This window comes from Quercus lobata, chromosome 3 (assembly GCF_001633185.2).
Source record: "Quercus lobata isolate SW786 chromosome 3, ValleyOak3.0 Primary Assembly, whole genome shotgun sequence".
Taxonomy (NCBI): Eukaryota; Viridiplantae; Streptophyta; class Magnoliopsida; order Fagales; family Fagaceae; genus Quercus; species Quercus lobata.
The window spans coordinates 69,235,052-69,262,749 of NC_044906.1; the positions used below are offsets into that span (position 1 = coordinate 69,235,052).

The window sequence follows — 27,698 nt, forward strand, 5'->3', positions numbered from 1 at the left end:
TTGTTTGTCCTATTACAAAGCATAAAAGATTGCCTTTTCCTAATTCTAAACACTTGTCTGATCATGCTTTTGATTTAATCCATTGTGATGTATGGGGACCCTTTGCTAAAGCAACTCATGATGGCTTTAGATACTTTCTTACTATTGTAGATGATGCTACAAGGTCGACATGGGTTTACCTCATGAAATCTAAAATAGAAACTAGGCCTTTACTGATTTCATTTTGCAAAATGATATTCACTCAATTTCAAACCAGCATCAAAGTTATTAGAATTGACAATGCTCAAGAGTTTTATGCTCAACATGGGATTATTCATTGACACTCTTGTGTTGCTACTCCACAACAGAATTCAATTATGGAAAGAAAGCATCAACATATTCTAAACATTGCAAGGGCATTGAAATTTCAGTCTAACATACCACTTTGTTATTGGGGAGATTGTGTTTTGACAGCTGTTTATATCATAAATATGCTGACTAGTATTGTTTTAGACCATAAAACTCCTTTAGAGAAGCTTTATAGCAAGATTCCTTCTAATCATCACTTAAAAGTTTTTGGATGCCTTTGCTTTGCCTCTACATTAGCTCACAATAGGTCTAAGTTTGCTCCTAGATCTATTCCTTGTGTTTTTCTTGGATACCCTTATGGTGTTAAGGGTTACAAGTTGTTAAACTTCGTCACAAGGTAGATTTTCATTTCAAGGGATGTTTCTTTTCATGAAACTACTTTCCCATTCATTTCTTCTGCCACTTCACCTCACTCTTCTATTTCCCTTCCTCACATTTGTCCTAATGTGGCTACTCCACATGATTCCATGTTTTTAGAACTTGTTATTCCTTCACCAGGTCTTCCATCTTCTGATTCTGGTCCTATTCAGGTTTCTAGTCCATTTTTAGACTTTTCTTTGCCTGTCATCTCAGATTCTGCACTGCCAGATTCTGTTATTATAGATTGTGCAAAACTTGGTTCTTTGCCCCTTGATCAAGGGCATGCTGTTGTTCCACATGCTTTCCTTCCTTCTTTAAGAAGGTCTTCTAGGGCTACCAAAACCCCTTCCTACTTGCAAGACTACAAGTGCAACACTATTATTACTAACTAGCCGCGAACCCGTGCGTTGCGCGAGATAATTATTTTTATGGTGATTTTATTAATTTTTTTTTTTACAATTTAAACTAATCTAATAATGAGTAATGTATTTCGTAATTATATTTTTATTTATTATAGGAACAATCATAAATGTAATATAGGAACAATCCAAAACACCAAAAAAACGTAAACTAAAAAAAATTAATAAAACTTAACAATGATTAATTGAACCAATATTAGGATAAAATTTTGTTTTTGATAATCTATTAAGGTTATTTTCTTTGTAGAAATTATAATTTCAACCGCCCAAAACATATTATCAAATAAGCAATTATTAGCAAAATCTAAGAATCAAATTTCAATACATGCACTGTTATAAAATAATAAAAATAAAAATAAAATTGTAAAAGTTAAAATTTGTCACATATCCGATTATTTTCGTTTGGCTAACCTTTGCTTTTCTTTAAATAAATGGCATTATAGAGTACTTCTAATTCAATTATTAAGAGTACTTTGTCCACCACAAAGGATTAGAAAATAAACAAAAATTAGTAAAGTCTCATAGTTTAATATCTAAATTGAGCACTATAAAAAATCATGCTATGTAACAGAATAAATACCAAATTATCCAAATTATGCTATGTAATAGAATAATATTATATTTTTATATGCTATATTTAATTCTTTAGAACGCAATAGGATAACATTTAACAATCAAAGAGAATAAAAAAAAAAAAAACAACAATTTAAAAAACAAAATTAAATCACAATTTAAAAAACAAAACTAAATCGTATTTACCCAAAATAGAGTTTTAAAGAATATAAAAAATTATCAACCTAAAGTAGAGATGTAAGAAAAATAAAATAAAAATCCACCAAAAAATTTAGAGAGAGAGAGAGAGAGAGAGAGAGAGAGGGAACCTTTTTTTTTTTTTTTTTTGAGAGTGAAAACTATGCATAGAATAGAAGAGATAGCGACAAATTTATAGTAAAAGGGTGTGAATAAGAAGAAACAAAAATAAAGGAAGATGAAGGGAAAGAGGAAGAATGATATTAATGTAAAGGGTAGTGAGGAGATGAAAAGGTAAGGAAGGGAGAAAGATTGAAGAAGTAGTGGAGAGATGAAATGGTAAGGGAGAGAGAAAGATTAGAGAAGTGTAAATATTAAAAAAATAAATGTTAAAAACAATTAAAAAAAAAAAAAAACCCTAAAGCTTGAAATGCTTCAAAATTTTTTGTTTTTTTTTTGTTTTTTTGTTTTTGTTTTTTTCTCTTCCTTTAAGCTGAAAAGGCTCACACAAAACCCTAAAACTGAACTGAAAAGGTTTTGGATTGGGCTTGATAGTAGAACTAAATAAATAAGAGGTGGGCTGGATTAATTAAATAGATTTATTATAGGGTGATAGTGGAAGTAAATAAATAAGTAGTGAGCTGGATTTATTATAGGGTGATAGTAGAAGTAAATAAATAAGTAGTGGATTGCATTTATAGGCTGAAAATTGTAAAAACCATTTTAAAATTGTAGGACAAATTATATTTTAAAAAAGAAAAGAAAAAAAAGAATGACGTGACAGCTGATGTGGTGTAACGTGAGAGCAGCAGCATTAAATGCTACACTTCAACTTTTAGTAATATATAGATGAGCCTACTCAATCTCATCCTATCAGCAAGTCAGGTTCCTCCTCAGCCAATCCAATTACAAAATACCCTCTTTCTGACTATCTTGATTCTTCCTATCTCTCTCCTTCTTATGCCAATTTTTGCTCTCTTATTACCTCTATTCCTGAACCAAGATTATATCATGAGGCTATTAAGGATCCTAAATGGCTAGAGGCCATGGATGCTAAGATTGTAGCCCTGGTTTCTAATAATACTTGGACTCTTACTCCTTTGCCTTCAAACAAAAAGGCTATTGGATGTAAATAGGTTTATAGGGTGAAATACAAGGCAGATGGTTCTATAGAGAGGTATAAAGCAAGACTTATTGCTAAGGGTTTTACTCAGCAAGAGGGATTGGATTTTACTGATACTTTCTCTCCGGTTGCCAAGCTCACTACTGTTAAGACTCTTCTTGCCATATTTGCTGTGAAAGGATGGCATTTGGTCCAATTAGATGTCAACAATGCCTTCTTGAATGGTGATCTTCATGAGGAGGTGTATATGCAGCTCCTTCAAGGCTTTCATAGCAAAGGGAGGAATGTTGTTTGCAAATTGAATAAATCTAAGGCTGTGAAAGGCAATCAAGCAGCATGGTTTTAAGAAATCTAAGGTTGACTACTCACTATTTACAAAGAAGTTTAATGATTCTTTCATAGCTTTGGTGGTTTATGTTGATGACATTCTCATAGCAAGCAACAATGTTCAAGCAGTTGAGGAACTTAAGGTTTCTTTAGATCAGCATTTTAAACTTAAAGACCTTGGAGGTTTAAAATACTTTCTTGGTCTTGAGGTAGCTAGATCAGACAAAGGGATTACTTTGTGTCAACAAAAATATGCATTAGAGGTCTTAAAGGATGCTGGAATGTCAGCTTGCAGGCCTAGTAAGGTGCCAAAGGAACATAATTTGAAATTAAGCAAATTTCAAGGAAAACTGCTATCTAATCCAGGTGTGTACAAAAGGTTGGTGGGCAGACTGTTGATTTAACTATCACTAGGCTAGACATTGCATATCTTGTTCACAAGTTAAGCCAATTCATGACAAAACCTAGGAAGCCTCATCTGGATGCGGTTTATAAGGTGTTGCAGTACATAAAAGGCTGTCCTGGACAAGGTATCTTGCTATCTGCTACATCTAATTTCCACTTGAAAGCATATACAGATGCTGATTGGGCATCTTGCGTTGATACCAAAAGGTCTACTATAGGGTATTGCATATTTTTGGGTGATTCTCTAGTGTCATGGAAGTCCAAGAAACAGTCCATAGTGTCAAGATCTTCTGTTGAAGCAGAATATAGGGCCATGGCTCTCACCGTTTGTGAAATGACTTGGTTACTAGCTTTACTGAAGGATTTAGAGATTTATCATCCTCAACCTGCTCTTATGTTTTGTGACAATCAAGCTGCCATTTACAATGGAGAAAATCCAGTGTTTCAAAAAAGAACCAAACACATAGAGTTGGACTGCCATCTAGTCAGAGATAAGGTGCAAGATAATGTTGTTAGGTTGTTCTTTACTCCTACACATTCAAAATTGGCATATTTGCTTACAAAAGCTCTCAACAGTCAACAATTGAAATACTTATTGGGCAAGATGAATGTTGTGAACATCCGTAGTTTAGCTTCTCATCTTGAGGGGGAATATCAAAATAATGTTGACTACAAAGATCACAAACAGAAGAAGAAAGAAGATTCGAGTGGCTTAAGCTAATGAAGATAAAGTGTAGTTGGAGAAGTTAACTCAGGTAGAGAGGCAGTGCATCAGGCAGAGAGGCAGAGCATCAGAACAGAGTAATGGAAGATTAGCATTTGCGCTTGATATACGACAGTCATGATTAATACGACTTGTAGTTTACAATGTAACGTATATATAGACACATGTAATTTACTGATTGGTTGTAAGAAAGTAGATCCGTATAATGTGGGAGTAGTTAGTTGTAGGTTATCTAGTCTGGTGATTGTTCTGGTATATAAATACCTCTTGTATTAAAAGTTCTTAATTATTGCAATTAACAGAAAATTTCTAAAATCTTGGTCTTCTCTCTAGCTTGTTATCAATTCCTCTCTTTTCTAGCTCTCTGTTTTCTTATAGCATGAAACTACTAAGAAGGATGTTAAGATACTATATATTAACAAGAGTGGGAATCATTTTGTCTTTCATGTATTAGATTAGATGTCTCACCTGTACTCAGTTTGATGGCTAGAGGCCACAAATGATCAGTGAGCCAGTTCCATGGTGAAATAAATATAACGATCAGAAGGTTGAATACAACCCAAACTTGATTGACCCCAAGGTACCATAGGCTAAATCGTCTAGTACTTGAGAACATGTTGTTTTGGTAAGGTTTACCACGTGTGCAAGCATTCATAGCATAAAGTAGAATATAAAAAATGAGACAGATAATATGTATTCTATGTTTATAATTGAGGTCGTTGAAGCTGGTATGATTATAATTTGTAAGCATACATTATTTTCAGCATAACGTACTTATTCTTCAAGCAGTCAAGAACTCAATCTAAACTCAAACGTTCTTGTTAATACATGATGCATGACAAAAGCTCATGAAACTCACGTACATATTGATACATAGAAATAGACTTGTGCTTATGTAGCTTTCCAAGAAGAAAGTGGTGGGGTTTCAGAATCCTTCCAAGTTGGAACGTCATTTGAATATCTGTCACCCTTCACGACATCCTCAGCAGCAAATGATTCAAGTTCAACCATTTCTTCTGGTGTCAGTTTCACAGACAGAGCTCCAATGTTTTGGTTAAAATTTTCAATCTTGGTGGTTCCAGGTATGGGACACACGTCCTTTCCTTGGTGATGAACCCAAGCCAGTGCTAGCTGTGATGGGGTGCATCCCTTCCTTGCTGCCATTTCATTAACATGCTCAAATATGGTTTTGTTATGCTCCAGATTTTCAGGTTGGAACCTGGGTAGGAACTGCAAGTAGCAACTACATATATTAGCTAGCATCAGGACTGAATCACGAAACAACAACGAAGACTTTCATGGAGGCAGGGTCACTACTCATTCTGTCATTAATAAAGCCAATGATAATTACAAATTAAAATACTTATTGTAATCAGCATCAAGACTTCGTCACTAAAAATAATTTTGAGGTAGCACAATTTATAAAGGCAATGATGAATATAAAGTTTTAACAAATTCCATAACACATCTATTTAGGTCTGTAGGCATCCACAGCTGCTGTTCCCTGGCTTAATGATGAGGACAACACACCTTATTAGATTGGATTTCTTATGTAGTTGGATTAGTTCGTAGATCATACCTATGAACTTGCTAGAAAATGTGAGTTAGCTTCTAGATCCCTGTTTGTGAGGTATCCTGAAATCTTTAGTGTCACCACCAGTCCTCTATCTTCAAGTAGCAAGCCTCAATTCACCTTACCCCCTAGGCCTCAACTCACCTTACCCCCTCTTATGCCCAACACAATTAGTGCACCATTAGCTAGGGATGATAAAGGAAAAGTAGTGGTGAGTGAATAATCAAAGATAGGTTCCCACCTACAATGCTTTAAAACGCAAGGCTTTGGTCATATTGCTGCCAAATGCCCAACTAAGGCCCTTATTCTTTATGAAGAGGAGAAAGAGAATAAAGAGGAAGATATAGAAGAAGTGTATGAACCCAACATGGCTGAAATCAATGTCAGAAATGATTAATGCGAGGAAAGCCTTAAACTTGGTTGCATTCAAACGATACCAACTCACAACCCATGAGAGTGATCTAGAAAAGACACAGTGAGTATTCCATTTCCCATGTCAACCAATATGCATGTGAAAGTCCCAAAATTGAAAGCATGATTCCATTTGAAGTAAAGTCTAGGAAGCCTTTAGGTAGTCTCCCATTTCACCCCATGATAGGGCACTTGAGTCAACAGGAACATATAAGCATCACGAGGTAAGTAAACAATTTCCAGAAAATGATAATCCCTATAAAATTCATGCAAGTTTAGATTACACGAAATTTCAAGCACAGGATTTCATCATGGTTCCAAGTAAGCAATTGCAAGCTTGTAGTACTGAATCAGTCAAAATATTGAAACATACTGGACCAAATGCATATATTGTTGATTTTCATACTGATTATAAAAATGACTCCATCTTTAATAGTGAGAATTTGGCTATTTATAAAGGCCCAGCAGTTTATTACCAACCCCATGATTTTGTCCAAATCCCTATACCAGCACGTAAATAAAATATTGATGCTATTTTAGATGAACAGGTTATTTCTACTAGGGATGGAGAAATTTAGTGGTACCTAGTTCGCTGGAAGGGACGACCAATATTGGACTACACTTGGATCACAAGAGATGAACTGCAGCAACTTGATCCGAATTTACTAGAGTACTACTCAGAGTTATATTTGATGGGGCCGAGTCTTCCCCACCCCAGGAGGGTTGATGAGGACAACACACCTTATTAGATTGGATTTCTTATGTAGTTGGATTAGTTTAGGATTCCATTTTATTTTGAGTTCAAATAAGGATTAGAAAATTAGATAAGGATTGGCCTTTAGATAATTATCAGTTTAAAGTTTTATGGTTTATGAACTTTGATTCTTGCAAGCTCTATATAATGGCTTCAAGTGGTTTATGTTTTATTAGACTTTTTTTTTTTTTTTTATAGGTAATAAAAGTTTTATTGATAGTAAAAGTGCAATGTGTTTACGATTGTAAACTCACAGCAAAGAATAAAAAAAAAATCAAATAGAAACTCTAACAAAAATAAGAAAAAAAGACAAGGAAATACAATGTGTAAGACCCCAAATATGAGACCACTCAAACAAGGTCCTAGCTAGCAAATTCTTCAATAGATAAATAGGTCTCTCAGTGTCCTCAAAAGTTCAGGCATTGCTTTCCTTCCATACTCACCCCTTAAGACATACTAGTATCATATTCCAAACATTTGAAGAATAATTCCCCCAATCAATTCCTCCAAGTGTAAAGAAGAGAGACAATTGTATTCACTATTTGGCATCACCCACTGAACCCCAAACAAAAGAAAAACCTCACTCAACAAAGCATGAGCAAAACTACAATGTAGTAAAAGGTAATCCACAGTTTCCTTATCACATGGACATAGGCAAAACCAATTAACAAGAGACAAGTTCTTTTTAACAAGGTTATCTATTGTAAGAATCCCACCCCTAGTAGTAGTCCATAAAAAGAAAGACAACCTTTTAGGTATCTTAACACACCAAATGCTTTGACAAGGGAAAGAAACAGAAGGTGCTTTCAAAAAAGAATTATAAAAGGAGTGCACAAAAAAAAATACCATAAACGATTCAACTGCCAAATCATAACATCATCAACCACCCCCCTTGGAATTTTGGCAAAAACATGCCCAAAGAAAGAGAAAAATTCCCCGTTTCCCAGTCATTAAACTCACGACGGAAAAGTAAGTTCCAACTCCTACCTCCCCCATCTAGTGCATATAAAATCATATCAGAAATCAGAGCATCTAGAACCACAGCACAGACAAAAAATTCCTGATATAACTCCTTCAAAGAAACAGGACCGATCCAAGAGTCGTGCTAGAACCAAATTCGCGTACACTCACCCGTTACATACACCACATGACTGCACGTTTCCTAATGTTCTTCCACAACCCACAGCCTTGTGTCCCTCTAACAACTCTATTGATTAATGAAATTTAGATGGGAGGGTTTCCAATTCATTAGGTGCTGATTCCTAACACCTTAAGTGTTGATGGCTAAGTTTTCTTGCTTGGTGCCAATTCCAAGCGACCCCTAAGTGCTGATTCTTAGGGTTTATCTTTTATTTTTCTAGTTCTTTTATTTTCTCTTAAATGTCCTGCATCACTTAATTTTCATGACTCTAAAAGATTCCAGAAGGTAGTACAGATGACATAAACCGAGGTAGGAAAATAACAATTGTAATCTAGGTATGCCATGCTTAATTTATTCGGTTCAATCAGTATGTTGTGCCATTGAAGTATTGGCATATATTAAAATCAGTATCTTTCAAGTAGTACAACATCCAAAAAGTCAAAATCTTCTTTCATAGATGACTTACAAAGATTCTAGAATTGATTATTAAAATTCTTTGGAGCAATGACAAAATAGCAACAAACAATTAGTCCATAACCATTACATAAAAATAGTTTTCTGCAAAACGAAAAGGAGTTAAATGGGAAAATATTCTATTTCAAGAAAACTGATCTAGAAAGAGGTTAAAAAATTGTATTATAGAGAAGAACCAAATATTCTTAATGGCTAAATGATAAATGAGGTAGTATACAATAACAAATATACAATAGACAACATCTGTACTATGAAGTTATCAGCAAAACATTTAGACATTGAAAATCACTTGTTCAGATTATTAGATTACCTGTATACTATAACCACTAACGAAGTTGGTAACAAGTCAAACCTTATATGCTGTATTATTAGTTCATTAAGAGAATCAGGCAAAGCATATAGATATTTGCAAGGTCAATCACCATGTGAGCCAACTGAGGAGATAAAATCTCTAATAATGCACTGATGATGCTGTAAAACTGTGAAACTAAATGCATGTATATCTCATTTCGAAGCACAACATTTGAGTGATGGACCTACAAACCTTTCGGAAATCATCGTCCGTCAGATTTTCAAGAAACTTAGACCCAGACGAAAAGAACCCTCGTCCTAGAGGACTGTATGCCACAATCCCAATCCCTAGTTCCCTGAACAATTAGGAGAGTAAATTTAAATTATGAACCATAATTATTATATACCTTAAAATGCAATTGTAATTGACACCTCACCTGCAAGTAGGAATTATTTCTTCCTCCACATCTCTAGACCACAAAGACCACTCTAGCTGCACAGCAGTTATGGGATGAACCGCATGTGCCCTTCTGATTGTAGAAGCAGAGGCCTCAGATAGACCTATATACTTCACTTTACCCTCTTCAACTAGTTTCTTGAGTTCTCCAATCTTACAATACAAAGGAGATTAGAATTAGAGGATGCTCAACAGCAAGATTTTAAAAGATGCATAATGGGACATATTAAGAGAAAATAGAATTAGAGGATGCTCAACAGCAAGATTTTAAAAGATGCATAATGGGACACATTAAGAGAAAATAGTGGCAACAAATGTAACAACTAAGCTAGCTAACAAAGAGATAACTGCAAGATAATCACTGTAACGATAGTATATTGATATGTAATTAGACTACTTAGAATATGATAAATGCCAAATTATAATGCTTGCTGATCATTATCTGACAGTCATGATAGGATAGGTTCATGGTTACATGTTCTTAGGCAAATGGTAGTTTCCTTTATTCAAAGATCTCATAAATAATTACAAAATAATTTAACAATGATGATCACTTACAGTGAAGCATGAAGCTAGATTTAAATATGCATATTGATAGTGATTATATGTCAAAATATGACGCCTTCACAACAATGCTCATCAATCCTTCAAAAGGAGCACAAGTAAAACATGGTGCCTTTGACTCTCTCTCTCCCCAAAAGGAAATGTGAAGTCACTAAAAATATATATTAAATATAAAAATGAATTCAGAATATTGATTTCTTGAATTTGCCTAGGATGCCGTCCAAAATATTAGGGATGTGGAGATACAGATAAGAATGGGGGATGGGGTGAAGTTGTATGAAATACACTATATAGAAAAGTGAAAAAATGAGTTCATCAAAAAAAAAGCATTAGTTGATTCCCGCATTGATTCAATATTCAGTTCAATCAATTAAAAAAAAAAATTCATTAGTTTGATTCCCTCACTCAGTTGAATTGATTGAAGTAGAATAAAGGAGAAAATGAGGAGTTCCTAATTTGGTTTGCTTTTGTCGTCATTCATACACATGATCTTCTTCCAATACTCTAAACTATAATGGAAATGTGAAAGAAGGTTTCAGTTCTTCCAATATGAATGAGCAAAAGAGGCAAGCGAGAACAAACTTCTACTTTTTTGGCACCACAAGTATAGAATGGAGAAGGAAGTCCACACAATGTTCATGTTTAAAAATATGAAAGTAAAAAGGCTTACGATAGTGTTCCTAAGAGAGGAAACTACAAAAAGGAGAGTGTAACAAAGTGTGGCTAAATATCCTGCACTCTTTTTTCTGAATGACATTCTTTAAATCTTGGATCTTCAGTCAAATCTTAATATGGCATTTCACTGAGACAGGATATGACTCCAACGGGGACTTTTAAAATCAGAAGACAAAATCAGCTCAACTCTAAATGGAATCTGAACAGATTCTGCTCATGTTGTTCAAATAATTATCAGGAAATAGACAATGGAAAAAAGAAAAGATAATAGGCTTAATTTCTGTAAAAGGGGATTTCTCTACTGCCAACATTTCTGGTTCTATTTCTGAATTGAATGCATACACTCTATTTCCACCAGCTATTGTTTGGTAAAATACAATTGAACAAAAATTTACAAAGCAAAAGAGTTAGATTAACACTTAAAATTGAAGAAATACATGCTAACAAAGATCATGAGTTGAAACCAAGAAGAGAACATAAACAGGATAAAATACGGAGATCGATTGTGACATGCCATGACATTGGAAAACCTGTCGCCATAGACATTTGCCTCAACTTAGGCTTTACTGCATTACCTTATCTAAAAATGGAGTGACCTTTGTAAGCTAGAAAGAACTTTGAAAGTAACAAAGCACACTAGATTGGAGAATTTGGGAACAAAGATTGTATAATATAATAATGCTTACAAACACTTAGAACTAAATAGTCCCTCCCCTATATTTATTTTTATAGAAATACAATGGTCTTTATTGTGTGGAAGTTAGTTACAAATACATTAAGATAAGGTTGTGAGAGTTAAAAAATGTATATTCCAGTTCCAGCCATCACATATATATGCAAAGAATAATTTTTGATATAATGAAAAGATAAACGGAGATGGTACCATATATAGAGGACAAAATTTAGGCATAGTACTTTAAGTGATGTTCCTCAAGTTTCCCTATTAAGATTCAGTTATGTGGATACTTAATTAAAAAATACACTTCAATCCGATGAACAAAAATCAACATGACAGAATCTTAAAAAGAGACTTAGGTAATAATACTTAAATATTGTACCTAAGTCTTGCCCATATATATATATATATATATATAGAGGATCCGGTTAATGCATACCCTTAGGACATACATTATCAAATCCGTTTTTAGAAAATTTTTATTGGAATTGAAAAACATGTATATATATATATATATATATATATATATATGGAATTGTCGATAGAAATTAATTTCAGGGGACATTAAAAAAGCACAAGACTGATACTACTTAAGACTTGATATCTGAATCTGATATGAATTAACTAACCGTGGCTTCAATGGGAACGCGGGTGTCAACACGATGCTGATAGTAGAGATCAATACAATCAATATTGAGGCGCTTCAAACTGGCCTCACAAGCTGCTCTCACATACCCTGGATCGCCACGGACTTCCATCTTCCCATCCGCAAAGCTACCGCCAAACTTTGTTGCCAATTCCACCTTCTCTCTTACCCCTCCCTTTAAAGCCTGTACCAACCCACCCACGCAAAATGGAAAATTAGCTAGGCAAGTAGTAGGAACACGTACAACATTTTAAATTAGTACCTTTCCAAGGAGGATTTCATTGGTGAAGGGGCCATAGACGTCGGAGGTGTCGAGGAAGGTGACACCAGCGTGGATGGCATGGTGGATGAGAGAGATCATGTCTTCATCAGGCTTTGGAGGACCGTAGAAGGCGGACATTCCCATGCACCCTAAACCTTGTGCGGACACCTTCAGTCCCTGTGAACCCAGCTTTATTCTCTCTACTCTTCCACCCATTATTAATTCTTTGCTTCTGCCTTTTTTTCTTCAACAATCAACTTCTAATACTACTTGTTGCAGCCTTTTAGCCAAGCGGTAGAAGAAGAAGAAGAAGAAGAAGATAGGAATATATATATCATATCATATGCTCCTACTACTCTTTCTTAATTATCAAAATGCTTAATGCTGGCGTAAGGGCATACGTTTTCTTCGGGTAACTATTCCCTCGCTCCAACAAGAATATATATCATGCCAACTCAACATTTATTTTAGTGTTTCCCACCCAATAAACGATAAACAAGTGACATCAGTTTCAAAAATATCGCATCAGACTACTCTACTAATCTAAACAAAAAGAGCATCTTGACCCTGTTAATTTGTGGGTAGGTTCGGATCAGGCCAAAAATTTGAAGTTACTATGCTTATCTATTATTTTTACCCATTATATTTATATGAATGTGTAGTCTAGATTTGTAACGTAAAGATCCTTTTATGGTATTGGAGAATTAGAGGACTAAAAGTTACAAAGAAATAATATAATCTGGAATTCTAAGCACAAATTACATTTGTTTTTACTATAAATTTCCTGTTAATTTTGTTTCCATTATCAGTTATGTTAATAAAATAGTTTTATTTTCTGTTGTTTATTTATTTGGTTTTTGAAAATTTAAGGAGTGGACTATCAACCCAACGTGTTGTTAGGCTCAGTAGAGTTGTGGTACAAAAGAAAAGGTGGTTGCAAGGAAGTTTTGTATGCAGAGAGCTCATTGTAGGAGAAGGTGGGCAGTCAATGGATAATTTTGATAAGAGGAATTAGACATATTCTTTGACAGGTACAATACTTTATCTTAGTTTACTGTTGGTAAAGCCGTAAAGGTATGATATAACACATAACGTGCTTATTAGCACGTTTGATGTTCTTAATTGTGTCTTCAATGTCATTGTTGCCGGTGATACTTACTACACAGCTATTACCATTTTCTTTCAGGACTGTTTCATTGGTGGATATCATTTTCGATTTACTGAATTTATACATTTCATTTAGTAAAAGTTTTGGGTTTAATTATTCCCAAAATGAGTGAATGAAATTCCATTTTCTTTCTTTGAATTTGTTTTTGATACCATCAGATTTGTTGGAAATTTGTAGTGGCAAAGCTATTCATATATTTTTGTATTTTACGCTGCAATTACTAGTACTGTTTAATGCATATGATTGTGTTAGGTACTTTAATTTCTTATTCTTATGTGAGTGCCTTCTTCTTTTTTGCACAGATAAATCTCCAAGGCTGGAGCTTAAATGCTGTAAAACATTGAAAGAGAATATCAAGTAGCTTATGCTGGGTTATTGATGGAAGATGTGATTTGCAAATTGTCTCACTATCTATATTTATGAATGTTGAGAAAAGAAGACATTTGAGGTCTTCTACTAAGGAAATTGTATGATCGCAAGTTGTTTTGAGAGCCATAATTTAAGAAAAAAGTCTTATAATTAGATTGTTTCATTTCATGTTTGTCATACAACTTTCATATATGAATAGTGGACAATTATATTGTTTTCAAGTTTGTTTTTCGCTGAGATATTGTTTTCAAGTTTGTAATTGCAAATATTATCTTCAAGCCAATTAGGATACAATAAAGCATGCTTGAGTTTTCATGATTATATATAGAGGTGGACCTCACCCAAAGGTGAAAAAAAAAAATTCTGAAGTAAAGATTGATCTAGTTTTAAGCAGAATTTTATGATTGCACAACAATTTACTCATTAAGCTCAAATTCAAATTTGATATATTAAATTGTTTTGTAAATTGATCATAATAGTTGGATTTGAGAAAAATTGAAGATTGAATGGCTAAACATTTTGGCAACACAAATTAGAGAGCACATCAATGTATTTAGTTCATCTTAATACAATTAAATTTTGCTCATATTGAACAAAAGTCCTTTGTAAGGTTAATTTTTAGCAAAAGAAAATGAGAACTCCGAAGTCATCTCCAAGACTATTTCCAAATTGTCTAGATTGGAGGAACTGGAATCACCCTCCAAAATTATCAGCCTCTCCCTTAATGAATTTTATGGCCTTCATCCACAATTGTCTTATTCAAAGATGCACGTATAGAAATGAACTTTATTACATTTAAAAATATTCATCATTTTCATATAAAATCTAACATTTTTGTTTAGCCACATTAGTTACAGAATTTATCCAAAAGAGTTGTTACAAAAGGTATCAATTGTCCAAATTGTTAGATATGCCATCTAAAAAACTGTCCAAGTCAAATATGTTGCCCAAAAATATTGTCCACTAGTTGTGCATACATCTGTGCAGTTTGCTATTCCAAAAAACTGTCCAAAAACGTTTTCCATCATTCTTCAGAATCTTGTGGTAGGGCCCTAGAAAAAAATTTTATATGTTAAAGGGTCTTTTTTTTTTCCTTCCTAATGTAAAAAGTTTATAAAGTAACATATTGTGCCTAGCTCATGTGTGACATTAAGGTACTTTCTTGAAGCATTCATGTATAACTAAACATGGGATAAGCAATAAACAACTCTAGGGAAAATAATGATGATTGAATATCTACTAAGAAAAAGAGGAAATAGTAACAAATGGTTTAACTTAACAAGCAAAGCTAAGAAAAAAAGAGAGATTAAAATGGTAATTTTGAACATACCATGTCTCATAGAACTAGCTTGCAAAGCTAGTGAACTAGTTGCATATTTTACACTTCTTCTCATCTTTTCCACTTCTTCTCAATAGTCTCATCTATTAACAAGGCACAATCAATTAAAACATTGTTCCAATGACGGTTGATTTCCACAAATGGTGCACATATTAAGTTATACTTATTAGTTCAATAAGTGGTATAAAAATAGCATTCTCAAAACAGTCACAATCTAATTTTGATCCACCATCTCCTCTTTTCGAATACCAAACCCCTTGTTTAAAGCATACTTATTATAAAGGTTATATGCTCCTCCTTAGGAACTCACTAGCATTCCAAGTTTAATTTCATAGTATTTACCCAATATTATATTTCATGATTTTCACTTTTTTTCATTGTCACCAACTATGTCAAGAGCATTTTCTGAAAAATTCGTTACTAGTCTAGCCTAATCATGAAAAAGAATATTGAATGAACAACTTGAATAGACAAAACTCATAGTTTTCCATAATTACACAACCAGAGACTTAAACTAAAAAAAGACAAAGGAAGAGATAGATTGAATACCTTAGTGGAGACTTTTAGAAAGAGACTAACTATTGGAATCAACTCCTTCAACAAACCGAATAGAACAGAAGCATCACATCCCTGCACCAATGCCAAATTCAAAGAGAGACAGATCAGTTTCAGTGTCCAGATGATTTTCTTAAACTCTTTGTTTCACAAAATTGGGATATATATCAAAAATAAACTTCCTGTTTAGGCTATCACATATACAACAAGTTTCAAGTTCTAGTATTCTTATCTATCTCCTTTCCATGCTAAAATGAGCCTTTGCATTATTTTGTGTGGTGATAAGTGAAAAAACCCATCTATAGTTGCAAAGAAATAAAAAGAAACTGAAAAATTTGTCTCCTTTCCACACTTAGATACGCCTCCCAGCAGTAGTTTGCAAGTAAATAAAAAGAAGATGTGAAAAGGTATTGAAAAGAAGTAGATAAAAAGGAAAAATTACCCCTTTGCGTCGTTGAGTGTCGGAATTGGTGACTAAGATAGTGGTGCGGGTTTTGACGATGACGCTAGAAATAGAATAAAGTTGATTTTCAAGGTTTTCAGAGGATACAAATTCCGATCTCGCTGGACCAACGAAGCACGGCAATGGCTGTATTTGGCAATAAGGTCCGGGGTGAGAGAGAGAGAGAAAGGAAAGGGAGCATTTGAGACAGAGAGAAACATTTGCAATTTCAGGTTTGGTAAAGTGTGGAAGAAAGTGGCGCCGGTTTGAAATTTTTTAGGATAAAATTGTCTTTTGGTTTGGTCTAGTGCAACAGGCTAATGTGGTTATTTTGATCGCTCATTTATTGGAACATTGTATACTTTCTCCACTCCCACTCCCACTGTCTGTTGGAGGAATTGAGTTTTAAAGTTGAAAAAAAAAAAATTCCAACCATTAAATATAAAAAATTGAATAAAAGTAAAAAAAGTTGTGAGAGAATTGGAGTGAATTGCAAGAAGCAATTGTTAAATGTAATTGCACTGGATTCTAATCCCTATTATAGGACGGTCCCATTTATTCCTTTTCTTTAAATGGTCCGTTTGGTTGGAGGGATGAAAATGGGAGGATAGAAAATAAAGAGAGAATAGAAAAGTTTTTAGTTTTCCATCATGATGTTTGGTTTGAGAGTAAAAAATTGAGGAATAAAAAATATAGTTTGTATAAATTTACTTTCATGTCCCTAATTGATAAAAAGAATAACAAATAAGAAAAAAAAAATACAAATGAACAAAAAAATAAAAGCACCAAAAGTGTACAGAGAAGGACAAAAAAAAGTTAAAGAACGAAAATAAAATAAAAAATAAAAAAATAAAAGAAAAAGAAAAAGAAACAGCTAACACGTAAGATAACTGCAAACAAACACTCCCTAAGATAATTGCAAAGATGGACTTGTTGTTGAGGTGATAACGGCTTATTAAATTAGTCATGAATATACCTGTCTAAAAGAAAAAAATAAAAAGATATTAGTTATGAGTATCATTCCTATGATTTTTTTAATTTATAGAGTTTCAATTTATAGCGGTTACTTCTGAATAATTAATTACTCCGAAAATATGATTTGATTTCGAAAATATGATTTGATTCCATTGTTTTCTGTTGAAATAAATCTTTCAATAAAGCCTATTAGGTGATATTAATTGAAAATTGACATTGACGGCATAACCGCGTAAGCATTTTTTGATAATCATAACCGCATAGGCATATATGCACTGGCTAATAGCAAAAGTAAAACAATAAGTAGGATACTCTTAGCCAAAAAAAAAAAAAAACAATAGTCATGAGGTGATAATTGCAAAGATGGACTTGTTGTTGAGGTGATAATGGCTTATTAAATTAGTCATGAATATACCTGTCTAAAAGAAAAAAATAAAAAGATATTAGTTATGAGTATCATTCCTATGATTTTTTTAATTTATAGAGTTTCAATTTATAGCGGTTACTTCTGAATAATTAATTACTCCGAAAATATGATTTGATTTCGAAAATATGATTTGATCCCATTGTTTTCTGTTGAAATAAATCTTTCAATAAAGCCTATTAGGTGATATTAATTGAAAATTGACATTGACGGCATAACGCGTAAGCATTTTTTGATAATCATAACCGCATAGGCATATATGCACTGGCTAATAGCAAAAGTAAAACAATAAGTAGGATACTCTTAGCCAAAAAAAAAAAAAAAAAACAATAAGTAGGATACAAAAATCATCAAGAAGTCCACAATCTTTCGAGTTAAATTTATTTTTTTAAAATTTTTAAAAAATAACTACTTAAATATATGCACTTTCCTATGTTTATCAAAAAAATTTTGTTTTAATATTTTTCCTTGTATTGTTGATTGAAATAATGGAATTGTTCCAATTGGATAACTTGACAGCCTTTCTTTTCTTTATTAGGCTTTTGAGTGAAGTTGTGGTATGCCTTTATGTTAGAACTTATTTTCCTCTCCCTTGTGTGTGTTTGTTTCTCAAAAAAAAAAAAAAAAAAAAAAAAAAAAAAAAAAAAAAAAAAAACTTTAAATTCTTTTTTAATGCTAAAGTAGGCAATCCACTAAAATGATGCAATTGCTCACTAAAGTTTACCTTAGTTTCCAATTTGGGGTCAAAATGGCCAAATATCATCTTTGGACAAAATATTTAACATTCTACTACCATTTGATAAATATATAGCAATATACCACTATTTTGAAACTCGAGTTCATGAAATTTGAGTTTTACATAGAAATCGAGTTTATGAAAATTGAGTTCCAAAAAAATGTGACATGGTGGCAGAGGCTAATCTGGTATTTTATAATTTAAAAGTCCACGTGGAAATCGAGTTTAGGAAGCTCAAGTTGCTTGTAATATAAAAGGGAAATTACACTAAACCAACCTGTGATTTGACTCAAAGTTACTTTGCCTATCTGTGGTTTGAAAAGTGTCACTTTACCCACTTGAGGTAAGGTTCATTAGTCTTCTGTTACCCACATTTGTTAAATATATGGGTAAATTTGTATTTTTGCTACCTTTTTATATCTCTCTCCTCCCAAAACATTAAAAACTAAAAAAATCAAGAGAAAAAAAGATCTAAAAGTTAGGTTTTATGAAATTTAAAAACAAACATAATATTGTTCTTGCCGTTGGGTCGATTGCTTTTATGGTTGAGTTTTTGTAGTTGGGTTGATTGCTTCTATAGCCACCTCCAACAATTTTTTTTATTTTACAGTTTTCTGGTAATTGTTCATTTCCTAACTCTATAATTTATAATTTCCTGTGATTGTACATGAGGAGAGTAGATCTAACATTGTCAGTTCTTAAGAAAGTTTGGGTTTTGTGGATTTGATCTAAACTTTGATAGAGTATGAGACATGAATAATTATTTTTTTGAACATTTCTTGAAAGGCCAAATAGTCGGGCCATACATGGTTCTAGGTGCGAAACAGCCAAACAATATGCAGGTTTTCATTTTCCGACACTGTTGTTCTTGGTGCATGAAAAACTTTAGTTTTAAAATATCAAGAAGGAAAAGCAATTGTACAAGTTATTATATTTAAAATCAAACCTCCATGTATCAGCATTCCCATTAGTTCCATTCACATGAAATTTGGACAAAATGGGCTTCTGCCCTTTTTGGACAAACTAATTAGCCTTTTACCCTTCTTTCCAAACTAAATAGGGAAATGCCCCTCTTTTGAACAACGTGATGCATTAAGTTGTCAAGGGTGGAGTACTAATTGCAAGGCAAGATATTGTTCTATTTTGGATGAGACAGCTAGGAAATAATATAGGTATGTAGAATGACTCGCTATAAAATAAAAAGGTACTTAGGATGGTAATTTGTTAATTAACCATATCTCATGGTCGTTTGCTTCCGATGTTAGAATACCTTTTTTTTAAGAAGACAATATTAGTATACTTGAATATTTTGTGGAGGCATTATTTGTCAAATACAATTGGTATACAACTATTATACGTCAATTACATAGAGCAACGACCAAGCTATAGGACATGTTTGGTAGACTGTAATAGGCGCTGCAATGTAATAGTTATTCCTATGCATGGTATATTTATTCTTTAGTTTGGTTATGTTTTTATTACAAGGAATAATCATTCTTCATGAATAGCTATTCTTCAAAATGAGGAATAACTATTCCTTTTTAAAAGGTTGTATTATCTATTCTTTAGTAAGTTCAATAATTTCAAAATTTAATATATATTTCCAAGTAAACAAACTTTCCATATATATCTAACAATTATAAAAATAAAAAATCATAAAAAATAACACATATCTCTCTTAAATTTAAAAATAACAATTTTTAAGGAAATATAATTGTATGAGTAAGAAATTTCCTAAAATAAATTTTAAGTTTTATTTTAATGTTATAATTTACAACCAAACTAGCGAATATATTTAGTTATTACATTACAACACATTTTATTCCTAGTAATAAAGATTACAATTCCTGTCGTAATTCCTATTCAGTGTACCAAACATACCCTTAGTTCCAATTGTTTTTGAAATCGACAATAGATCTTCTACAATCAGAATTGGCCACCTATAAAACAAAATAAATAAATAAATAATGGATGGATACTAGCTGTTTTCAAAATCTTTAAGGGAAAATGTTTTTTTGTTGTTGTTGTTGATAATTTGATAATTGGGGGCGGGAGGATTTGAACTTGGATGTCTTCATTCAAAACATCAAGATGTGCCTATTAGTTGAGCTACAAGGCTCTTGATGGCAAGTCAAATTCGTGATACGGGAGACATGGGAGGGGTTAGGCACCATCGGACTAGAAGCCCATTGGCACAAATAATGAATTGTAAAAGCCTACGACTCATCAGGATTATCAACTAGTTTTAAGCCCCAGCTCATATCTTCACAATGTCTCACATGGGGAACAAATGCACCATTATCAATTCCTTTCTTTGTCTTACAATCATAAAATGGGGGACCATGAAAACAAGGCTCCATTGACATGGCCTGACGACAAGGTGGATTAGGGGTCGTTTGATTATCAGACTTGTAGAGAATCCATGGCTTCAAACCTCCAAGACCTTGAGCTACATAACCAAATGTTGACCATGCACTTGTAACCAAGACATCGGTTAAGCTGAGGAGATACATTTCTGCCCATGCCTTGCTATTGTGCAACCTATTCTCTGTATGTTGAAATTGTTCTTCGCTTGGTTGGAAAACCTTAACCACATCCCCATTCACTGTTGGGTGTTCCCAGTACATGTTTCTTACGTTCTCAAAGTACCCAGAACTCAAAGACGTTATAAGGATAGCTTTCAAGTTTGCCTTTTCTGATTGGGTAACAATAGTTCTCTTCCTATCTACTTGTGGCAACACTTTATACTTTAGTGTACAAGCTAAAACTTGATCCATCACATATTGGAAAGGACCAGGTCCTGTATCAAAATTTCTTATTTGAATTCCAATCCTCTCATCTGCTTTAGCTAAGTAGGCTTGATAGTACCTCGTTATTAGTCCCCATACATGATTTGAGGGGTGGAAAAGATAGCGGCCTAAGTGGTGGAAAACAGTATCTTTCTGTGGGAATAATTTGCTTAGTTCTTGCTCAAAAGAGGGCATCAAGAAGAGAGATGGGACAAAGTATAGATCTGATTTCGTTATCAACCAAGGAACTCTACTGAGAAGAGTTTGATCTTGATCACATAAAAAGAGCTTATCATGATCATCATAATCATGTGCTAGATGAAGATACAAATATGATGGTAGTGATACTGTTGAAGTATTTGAGACGTTCTTCTTCAACATGTTCCCATAAGAATGAGGGAAATTCTGACTAAGGATTTTAAATGTCTCTTTGAGGGGGAAGTCAACAGGCAAAACCCATGATTTTTCTGGAAATGGCTCACAGAAAAGATTAGCCATATCCTTTCCTTGGTCAACAAGCAATACTCTATTTGTGAGGAGGGCATAAAGAAATGTAGATGTTAGGGTTAAAACCCTGTTGCCTAAGCCACTATAAGATATCCACACAACATACTTACACTTTGTAGAACTAGCACTGAGGTGAGACTTGAGAAGTTTTTGTGTTCTATTGTATGATTTAGTATAAGGTCCGCATCGTTTATGGAGATCTTCATAACTCCGTAGTCTTGAAAGGAGATAAGAAGGCGGTTTGTGAAGTGACGGTCTTCGAAATAAACTGGATTGATACCTGCTTAAGCAAGATCCCTCATCAAATCTAGAAGCAAGAAGTCCACCAAGTAGTTTATCTTTACGCATGTCAGTAAGTTGAGAGGAAACATCTTCTGAACCTACAAATTGTAGTAAAGAAATGAAAACACTATGCTTATTTGATATACTAGAAAATCAATACATGAAGATACTTTGAAGCCTTGTTTTGTTGGTAGAGATAAGTAAGGGCAAAGCCAATATCTTCCAACATAAGCTTTGAATTATCTTCACTATTGTCAACTCACAAATGTCTTAAGTATTCTAACTTAAGTATTCTGAAACCCCAAGAAAGTTGCAATTCTGCAGCTCATACAATTGCTAAGTTTGCTTTAAACTCCTGACAGTCTTTTGGTTTCAATAAAGGTAACCTCCCACCTCATATTAGGTCTATTTCTAAGGTGGAGTACCTTGCTTGTAATTCCTTTTAGTCTAATGACATTGAAGATTAGCAAAAAAGTATTCTAAAACCCAAGGACATCCAGTATGGAAATGGTATTGAGTATCTAAAATCATGCAGCTTTGGGAGCTTACTAACAGTGTTATACAATATTATGCTCATGCTAAGTGCTAGTATATGGAACTACAGTTGAATTTGTATAAAGACTTGACTGTAATTATAGTGATATGAGTACTAAGAAACATAGATAGCTCAAATTGGAGGTCCAAATTCAAACTTCCAACTTTCCTAATAAACTATACAAAAAAGTAAGTACTTGAAGAAAAACTGAGCTGCTTAAGTTATACAAATGCACAAATGAGTTATTTCATAATTATCTATATCTAGCAACAAGATAAAACTTCAAAATTAGTATAGATTATGTCATAAACCTAGGACCGTTCTGCATTTTCAAATTATGACCCAAGTAAAATACTTTCTTATGATTTAATTTACATAGGATTTATATCAAATTACAGACATGTCATTATCAGTACAACAACATTCTAAGATAATCTAAAAAAAATATAATCATGAATGGAGATCACATCAAAAATATAAATAAAACAAAAACCAACTCTATTGCTTATGTTCATGGTCCCTGACTAGTGGATTTATGGACCTTCCTAACCTAAAAGATTGTACTAGTCTGAATTGTAGAATTTGCATCCCAAATATGCAAAAATATTTACTTTTCGGAAGCTATACTATTTGTGCTTAGATTTTTCTCAGGTCTATTAGTTACTCTTTGAATTTTCAGGGGGAAAATTCCTTGCACAACTTTAAAATTAACATTATTAAAACATAAGTGGCTTTTTGGCTTTTCTCTATATATAGAACATAACTCAGTACCTATTGGGATTATGCATACTTTTCTTCAGTGACATTGATAAGTGAAGATGTAAAGTTTAAAAAAGTATGGGAAAATTATGGTTTCAAATTATGACCCAACTAAAATCCTGTCTTATGGTTCAATTTCATATATATCTTGTATACATTCGTTAAGCTATCATTCTCAAAAGCATATATAGCTCTTGTATCAAAACAGCATAAAAGCACTAACTGTAGTAATTTTCCAATTCTTTGCCAAATAAACTTCTTTATACCATTTTAGTGATTCATTATTGAAAAAACATAGAATGGGAATGAGCAAATCAATGAGAAATACATAAAGGGTGGCCAATTTTACACAAATTGAACTCACTAAATTCTCCAAAGTAAATTCCCTAGTTATGCTAAAAAAACCAATCTTTCCAAAATATGGCCCTTATAATAATTTAAAAAAAAAAAAAAAATACACCTAATACTACATAACCATACAAACACCAAAACTATCAAAAACCTAGTATCCAATACAAAAAGTTAGTCACAATTCTATGAAGCCAAAACGACAAACAACAACAACTACCAAGTCTTTATCCCAAAACTTTGGAGTCATTATGAATCATCAACAAACTAATCATAGTCAATCACATGTATTATTTTCTTTCATTCTATCCTATCCAAAATTCAATAAAATTTCACAACTTTTCTAACTTGTTGAGATGTCATTTTCACATGCTATTGTACATGAATCACAACTTGTCACCTCAATTGTTGCAAAAAAAAAAGTTGTGAACTGTGTTGTGTCATTACTCATATATTCATGTAATTGTAAGCAACCAAACAGGAGGTACATAACCTAACAACACCGTTCTCACCTGCATGCAATGAAGTAACATTGTGAGCTGCGTTTTCCAAATCACTGGCTTCAAAGACTTCACCAATGCGATTGGCGGGTCGGTTTTGAAGGACGAGTGTGAGTGTGACAAGAAGTGGGAAAGCCACCAAAGAAGCAACCAATACCTTCAACATCTTTGGTGTACTCATGAGGCTTTGTGGATTCGTCTATTTGTGGCCTTTGCGGAGTTGATGAAAGCTTTTAGATTAACCATTCAAATTCTTATAAAAACGGAATGGGTTCACTTTTTAAAATTCATGGGGTCTAAAAGTAACAAACAATCTGCACAAAGAGAGAGAGGTTTGGACTTGAAGTTTGGACTGTGAAGACTGATTCGAGCTAGTTATAGTGATATAAGCAAGTTTTCAACTTAAAACATTAAAAGCCGTTAAAAAGTTTTGTAGCTCAATTGACATTTGTTGACATATTTAAAGGAGATGTCTAGGGTTTAAACCATCTCCGTTCCAGTCTTTCGTTACGAGGTGGCTTGATTTGTTTCATTTATGTTTCACATATCTGCTCCTAGAATCATGGCTGCAATCTCTACAACTTTCTTTCTTTCTTTTCTATATTTCTTTCCCATTTTTAATTATTGAAATGATAAGTTGATAACCATGACAATCACAATAATGAATTAAATCAATAAATTTAGTAATTCAAAAATTGTTTTTATATTACTTATTGTGATTAGTATAAAATAAAAATGAATACAAATTTTTGTGTTCTACTAATTACAACTTGTCATGTGTTATTATTATTTTTTTCCATTTTAAATTTTGGATATTTTATAAGGAAAGTTAAACAAATATATGACAAGTTGTGATCAGTGGAACATAAAGTGGAACAAAAAAAATGGTACAAAGGATTTGTATTCAATAAAAACTATATCAATGATTCACTCATTTACAAATGATGTTGATTTCTTCTAAAAAAAATTGATGTCAGGAATTTAATAGGATAAATAATGTTGGCAGTAAAAACTTGAAGACTTTCTCTCTAAATAAATCTCACAGTTTTATTGAATGAAAAGAGAGATTACAAAATTGTGAGAATAGATTACAAAGGCTAACTTTTTTTTTTTAAGAGAGTTTAACCTATAGCGTCCGCTTCTAATGATAGCTCTTTATCATCAGACTAAAACATCAATTAGTTTCAAGTGTAGGCGGGGATTGATCCCCAGATCTCTTATTCAACCATTAGAAACTTTACCAGTTGAGTTTACTAGAACCCATAAAGGCTAACTATTTTTTTACAAGCAAATCCAAGAGAATGAACCAAAATATCTAAAACGAACTTTGAAACTAATTTCCAGATTAGCGGGAAAAGTGGTTAAACTAAACTCCCAATAAGAGCATTACACGTGTTCAATTAGTAACAAACTACTGATCCCATCTCACTTAAGTGATGAGACACTGTTTCAATAAACCTTTTAGCAATTCTAGAGCAAAACGATGTCGTATCAATGAAATTCATTAATTCACCTCTTATGTCAAACACTGTTGTTTCCAACCTTGTATTTGATATGTGATCAAACAATCATGCTTTGCTATGCTTTTGTTCTTTATCTTCAACATTGGCCAACAACATCATGGCTTTTGAGTGGAGTTGTGATGTGCTTTTGTGTTAGAACCCTTTCCCTCTCCCTTGTGTGTGTGTGTGTGTGTGTGTTTGTTTCTCAAAAAAAAAAAAAAAAAAAAAAAAAAAAAAAAAAAAAAAAAAAAAAAAACCAACAACAACAACAAACAAACAAACAAAGAAAGCCAATCCACATTTTTTATCTTTGAGTGAAAAATTATCGTATAATCCCTTATTAGGAACAAGCTTTGCAATCTTTCCATTTGGGTATATGGGTTACTAATTTATTATGGTTCTCAAGCTAAAAATGGTAAAGTATGATTTGCTTATTAAAGAAAAGGAAATTTATTGTGTGAATATTTCTAAAATAATAATTTGCCTTGTTAGGGGATTTTTTTTCTTCAGAATATTTTTTAGGGGATCGTCATTGCCATACTGTTCAACTTCTTTATATGGTCATTGGAATTTGGAAAAAAAAAATTTAGGAAAAAGTTGATGGATACCTTAAGAACATTGATTTAGGAACTACTTTTAGAAATTTTTTTATAGGAAAAGAAAAAAGCAATTAATTTTTTGACTATTTTTTATATTTCACATAAAAGTAGTACAAAAAGTTTCCTAAAATAGTTTATTAACAATTACCCTATAGACACCCATTAAAAAGTTTCACAGCAATTTTTTGTTTTACTACAAGGGTCAAATTTAGGTTTTACACACATTTCTCATTGCGAGAGTCGAATCTAGGATCTAGTGCCCACCAAATCCACACGAGTAAGCTTAGTGTCCATTGAATTACTGCCTTTAATGGTTAGAATTTATATTCATTGAGCTTTACGACTATATACAAGATATAAGTTTATGAAATTGGGGTTCAAATCCTACCTACATAAAAAAAATTAATTGGTATCTTTAATCTAGTGATAAAAAACAATCATACTATAAGTTGAAATTCTATTGTATCTATAAAATAAATAAAAAAGGTTACATGATGTACGATCAAGTTAGATTTTTAGATGTTCATATGTGTGTGACCTAAAAGCCTAACAATACATTTGGGTGTTAAAACTTTGTAAGCAATAAAATTGTAAACTTTAACACCAAAACATGAAAAGGAAGACAATGGCAGTGCAAAGAAACTAAAGAACAACTAGGATATAGTTGGAAAACCCTATGAAATGGATGAAAAACCACGACAAGTGAAGGACAAAATATCCTTCACTCTTAAAAGACTATGTAATAAAATGGAAAGTTTAAGGTTACAATGTGATGTTCTTCCCAAACTTGTTTCTTTTGCATTTCTTTCCTACCTAGATTTTCTACCTCTCTACCCTCTTTACTCAACAACATTCTCCTCTTATAGTATAAGGAATGCTGCTGGATATACAATTACAGGTGTCTCACTCTCATTCCTCCTCACAAACCCTAATACAGTTGTTGTACTATATCATGGTTGGAGGAGAGAGAAAAATTGATGTTGCTAGGGTAGTTGAAAGGCAGCTTTGCTACATCGTGAGGGACAGGTATCAACAAGGAAAGGGACTTCATGAATCCTGAGGGCATTGCAGGTGTCCTTGGCAGTGGTCCAGCTTGATACTAGCCAATGAGGGGAGTTTTACAACCTCTAACCAACAGAGACCGAAATCCCTTTCATGGTAGTGCTCGGTGTCCATGCCAGACTGTGCATCTCATTTCCCCCAATGGTGATCATGCTATTGGCACGAGCCAAAGGTGCAACTCCCTTCATCAACATCCCTCTTCTTTTACCTCAAGGTTTGTCCACATGTAGGACCCAGATTTGACCAAGTCAGCACGTTTGCTTGCATTGGCTTGTATACTGTACACATCATCTTAAACTTAATCCCATACTTCTCATTTTTCTTTCTTTCTTTCTTTTTTTTTTTAATTTTTTTTAAAACTTAGTCTTTTGTTATGATGATTTTCAAAATAATAATCCTATGAATATACCCAATTTTTCACCTTTAC

At 33.0% G+C, this 27,698-nt stretch overlaps 2 protein-coding genes and 2 long non-coding RNA genes across 4 annotated transcripts; 1 reads left to right on the top strand and 3 right to left on the bottom strand.

Annotated features, from left to right (window-relative positions):
• Window positions 1-5,155: 5,155 nt before the first annotated feature.
• LOC115978755 (probable aldo-keto reductase 2) lies at window positions 5,156-12,701 on the bottom strand. The gene is made up of 5 exons (XM_031100612.1): window positions 12,381-12,701; window positions 12,102-12,302; window positions 9,538-9,710; window positions 9,354-9,456; window positions 5,156-5,686 (listed from the first exon to the last, which is right to left on the bottom strand). Exons 1-5 carry the CDS (start codon window positions 12,594-12,596, stop codon window positions 5,348-5,350), a joined length of 1,032 nt encoding a protein of 343 aa, XP_030956472.1. The 5' UTR covers window positions 12,597-12,701; the 3' UTR covers window positions 5,156-5,347.
• Window positions 12,702-12,752: 51 nt separating this feature from the next.
• Window positions 12,753-14,232, top strand: LOC115978761. The gene is made up of 3 exons (XR_004088858.1): window positions 12,753-12,792; window positions 13,251-13,411; window positions 13,851-14,232. It is a non-coding gene; the product is annotated as an uncharacterized LOC115978761 (long non-coding RNA).
• Window positions 14,233-14,395: 163 nt separating this feature from the next.
• On the bottom strand, window positions 14,396-16,480 carry LOC115979558. The gene is made up of 4 exons (XR_004089095.1): window positions 16,254-16,480; window positions 15,806-15,886; window positions 15,248-15,339; window positions 14,396-14,969 (listed from the first exon to the last, which is right to left on the bottom strand). It is a non-coding gene; the product is annotated as an uncharacterized LOC115979558 (long non-coding RNA).
• A 4,124-nt stretch (window positions 16,481-20,604) lies between these two features.
• On the bottom strand, window positions 20,605-27,465 carry LOC115981351 (galactoside 2-alpha-L-fucosyltransferase-like). Its single transcript, XM_031103499.1, has 3 exons — window positions 27,346-27,465; window positions 24,121-24,307; window positions 20,605-22,064 (listed from the first exon to the last, which is right to left on the bottom strand). The coding sequence occupies exons 1-3, from the start codon at window positions 27,463-27,465 to the stop codon at window positions 20,605-20,607; spliced, it is 1,767 nt and encodes a 588-aa protein (XP_030959359.1).
• Window positions 27,466-27,698: the final 233 nt, after the last annotated feature.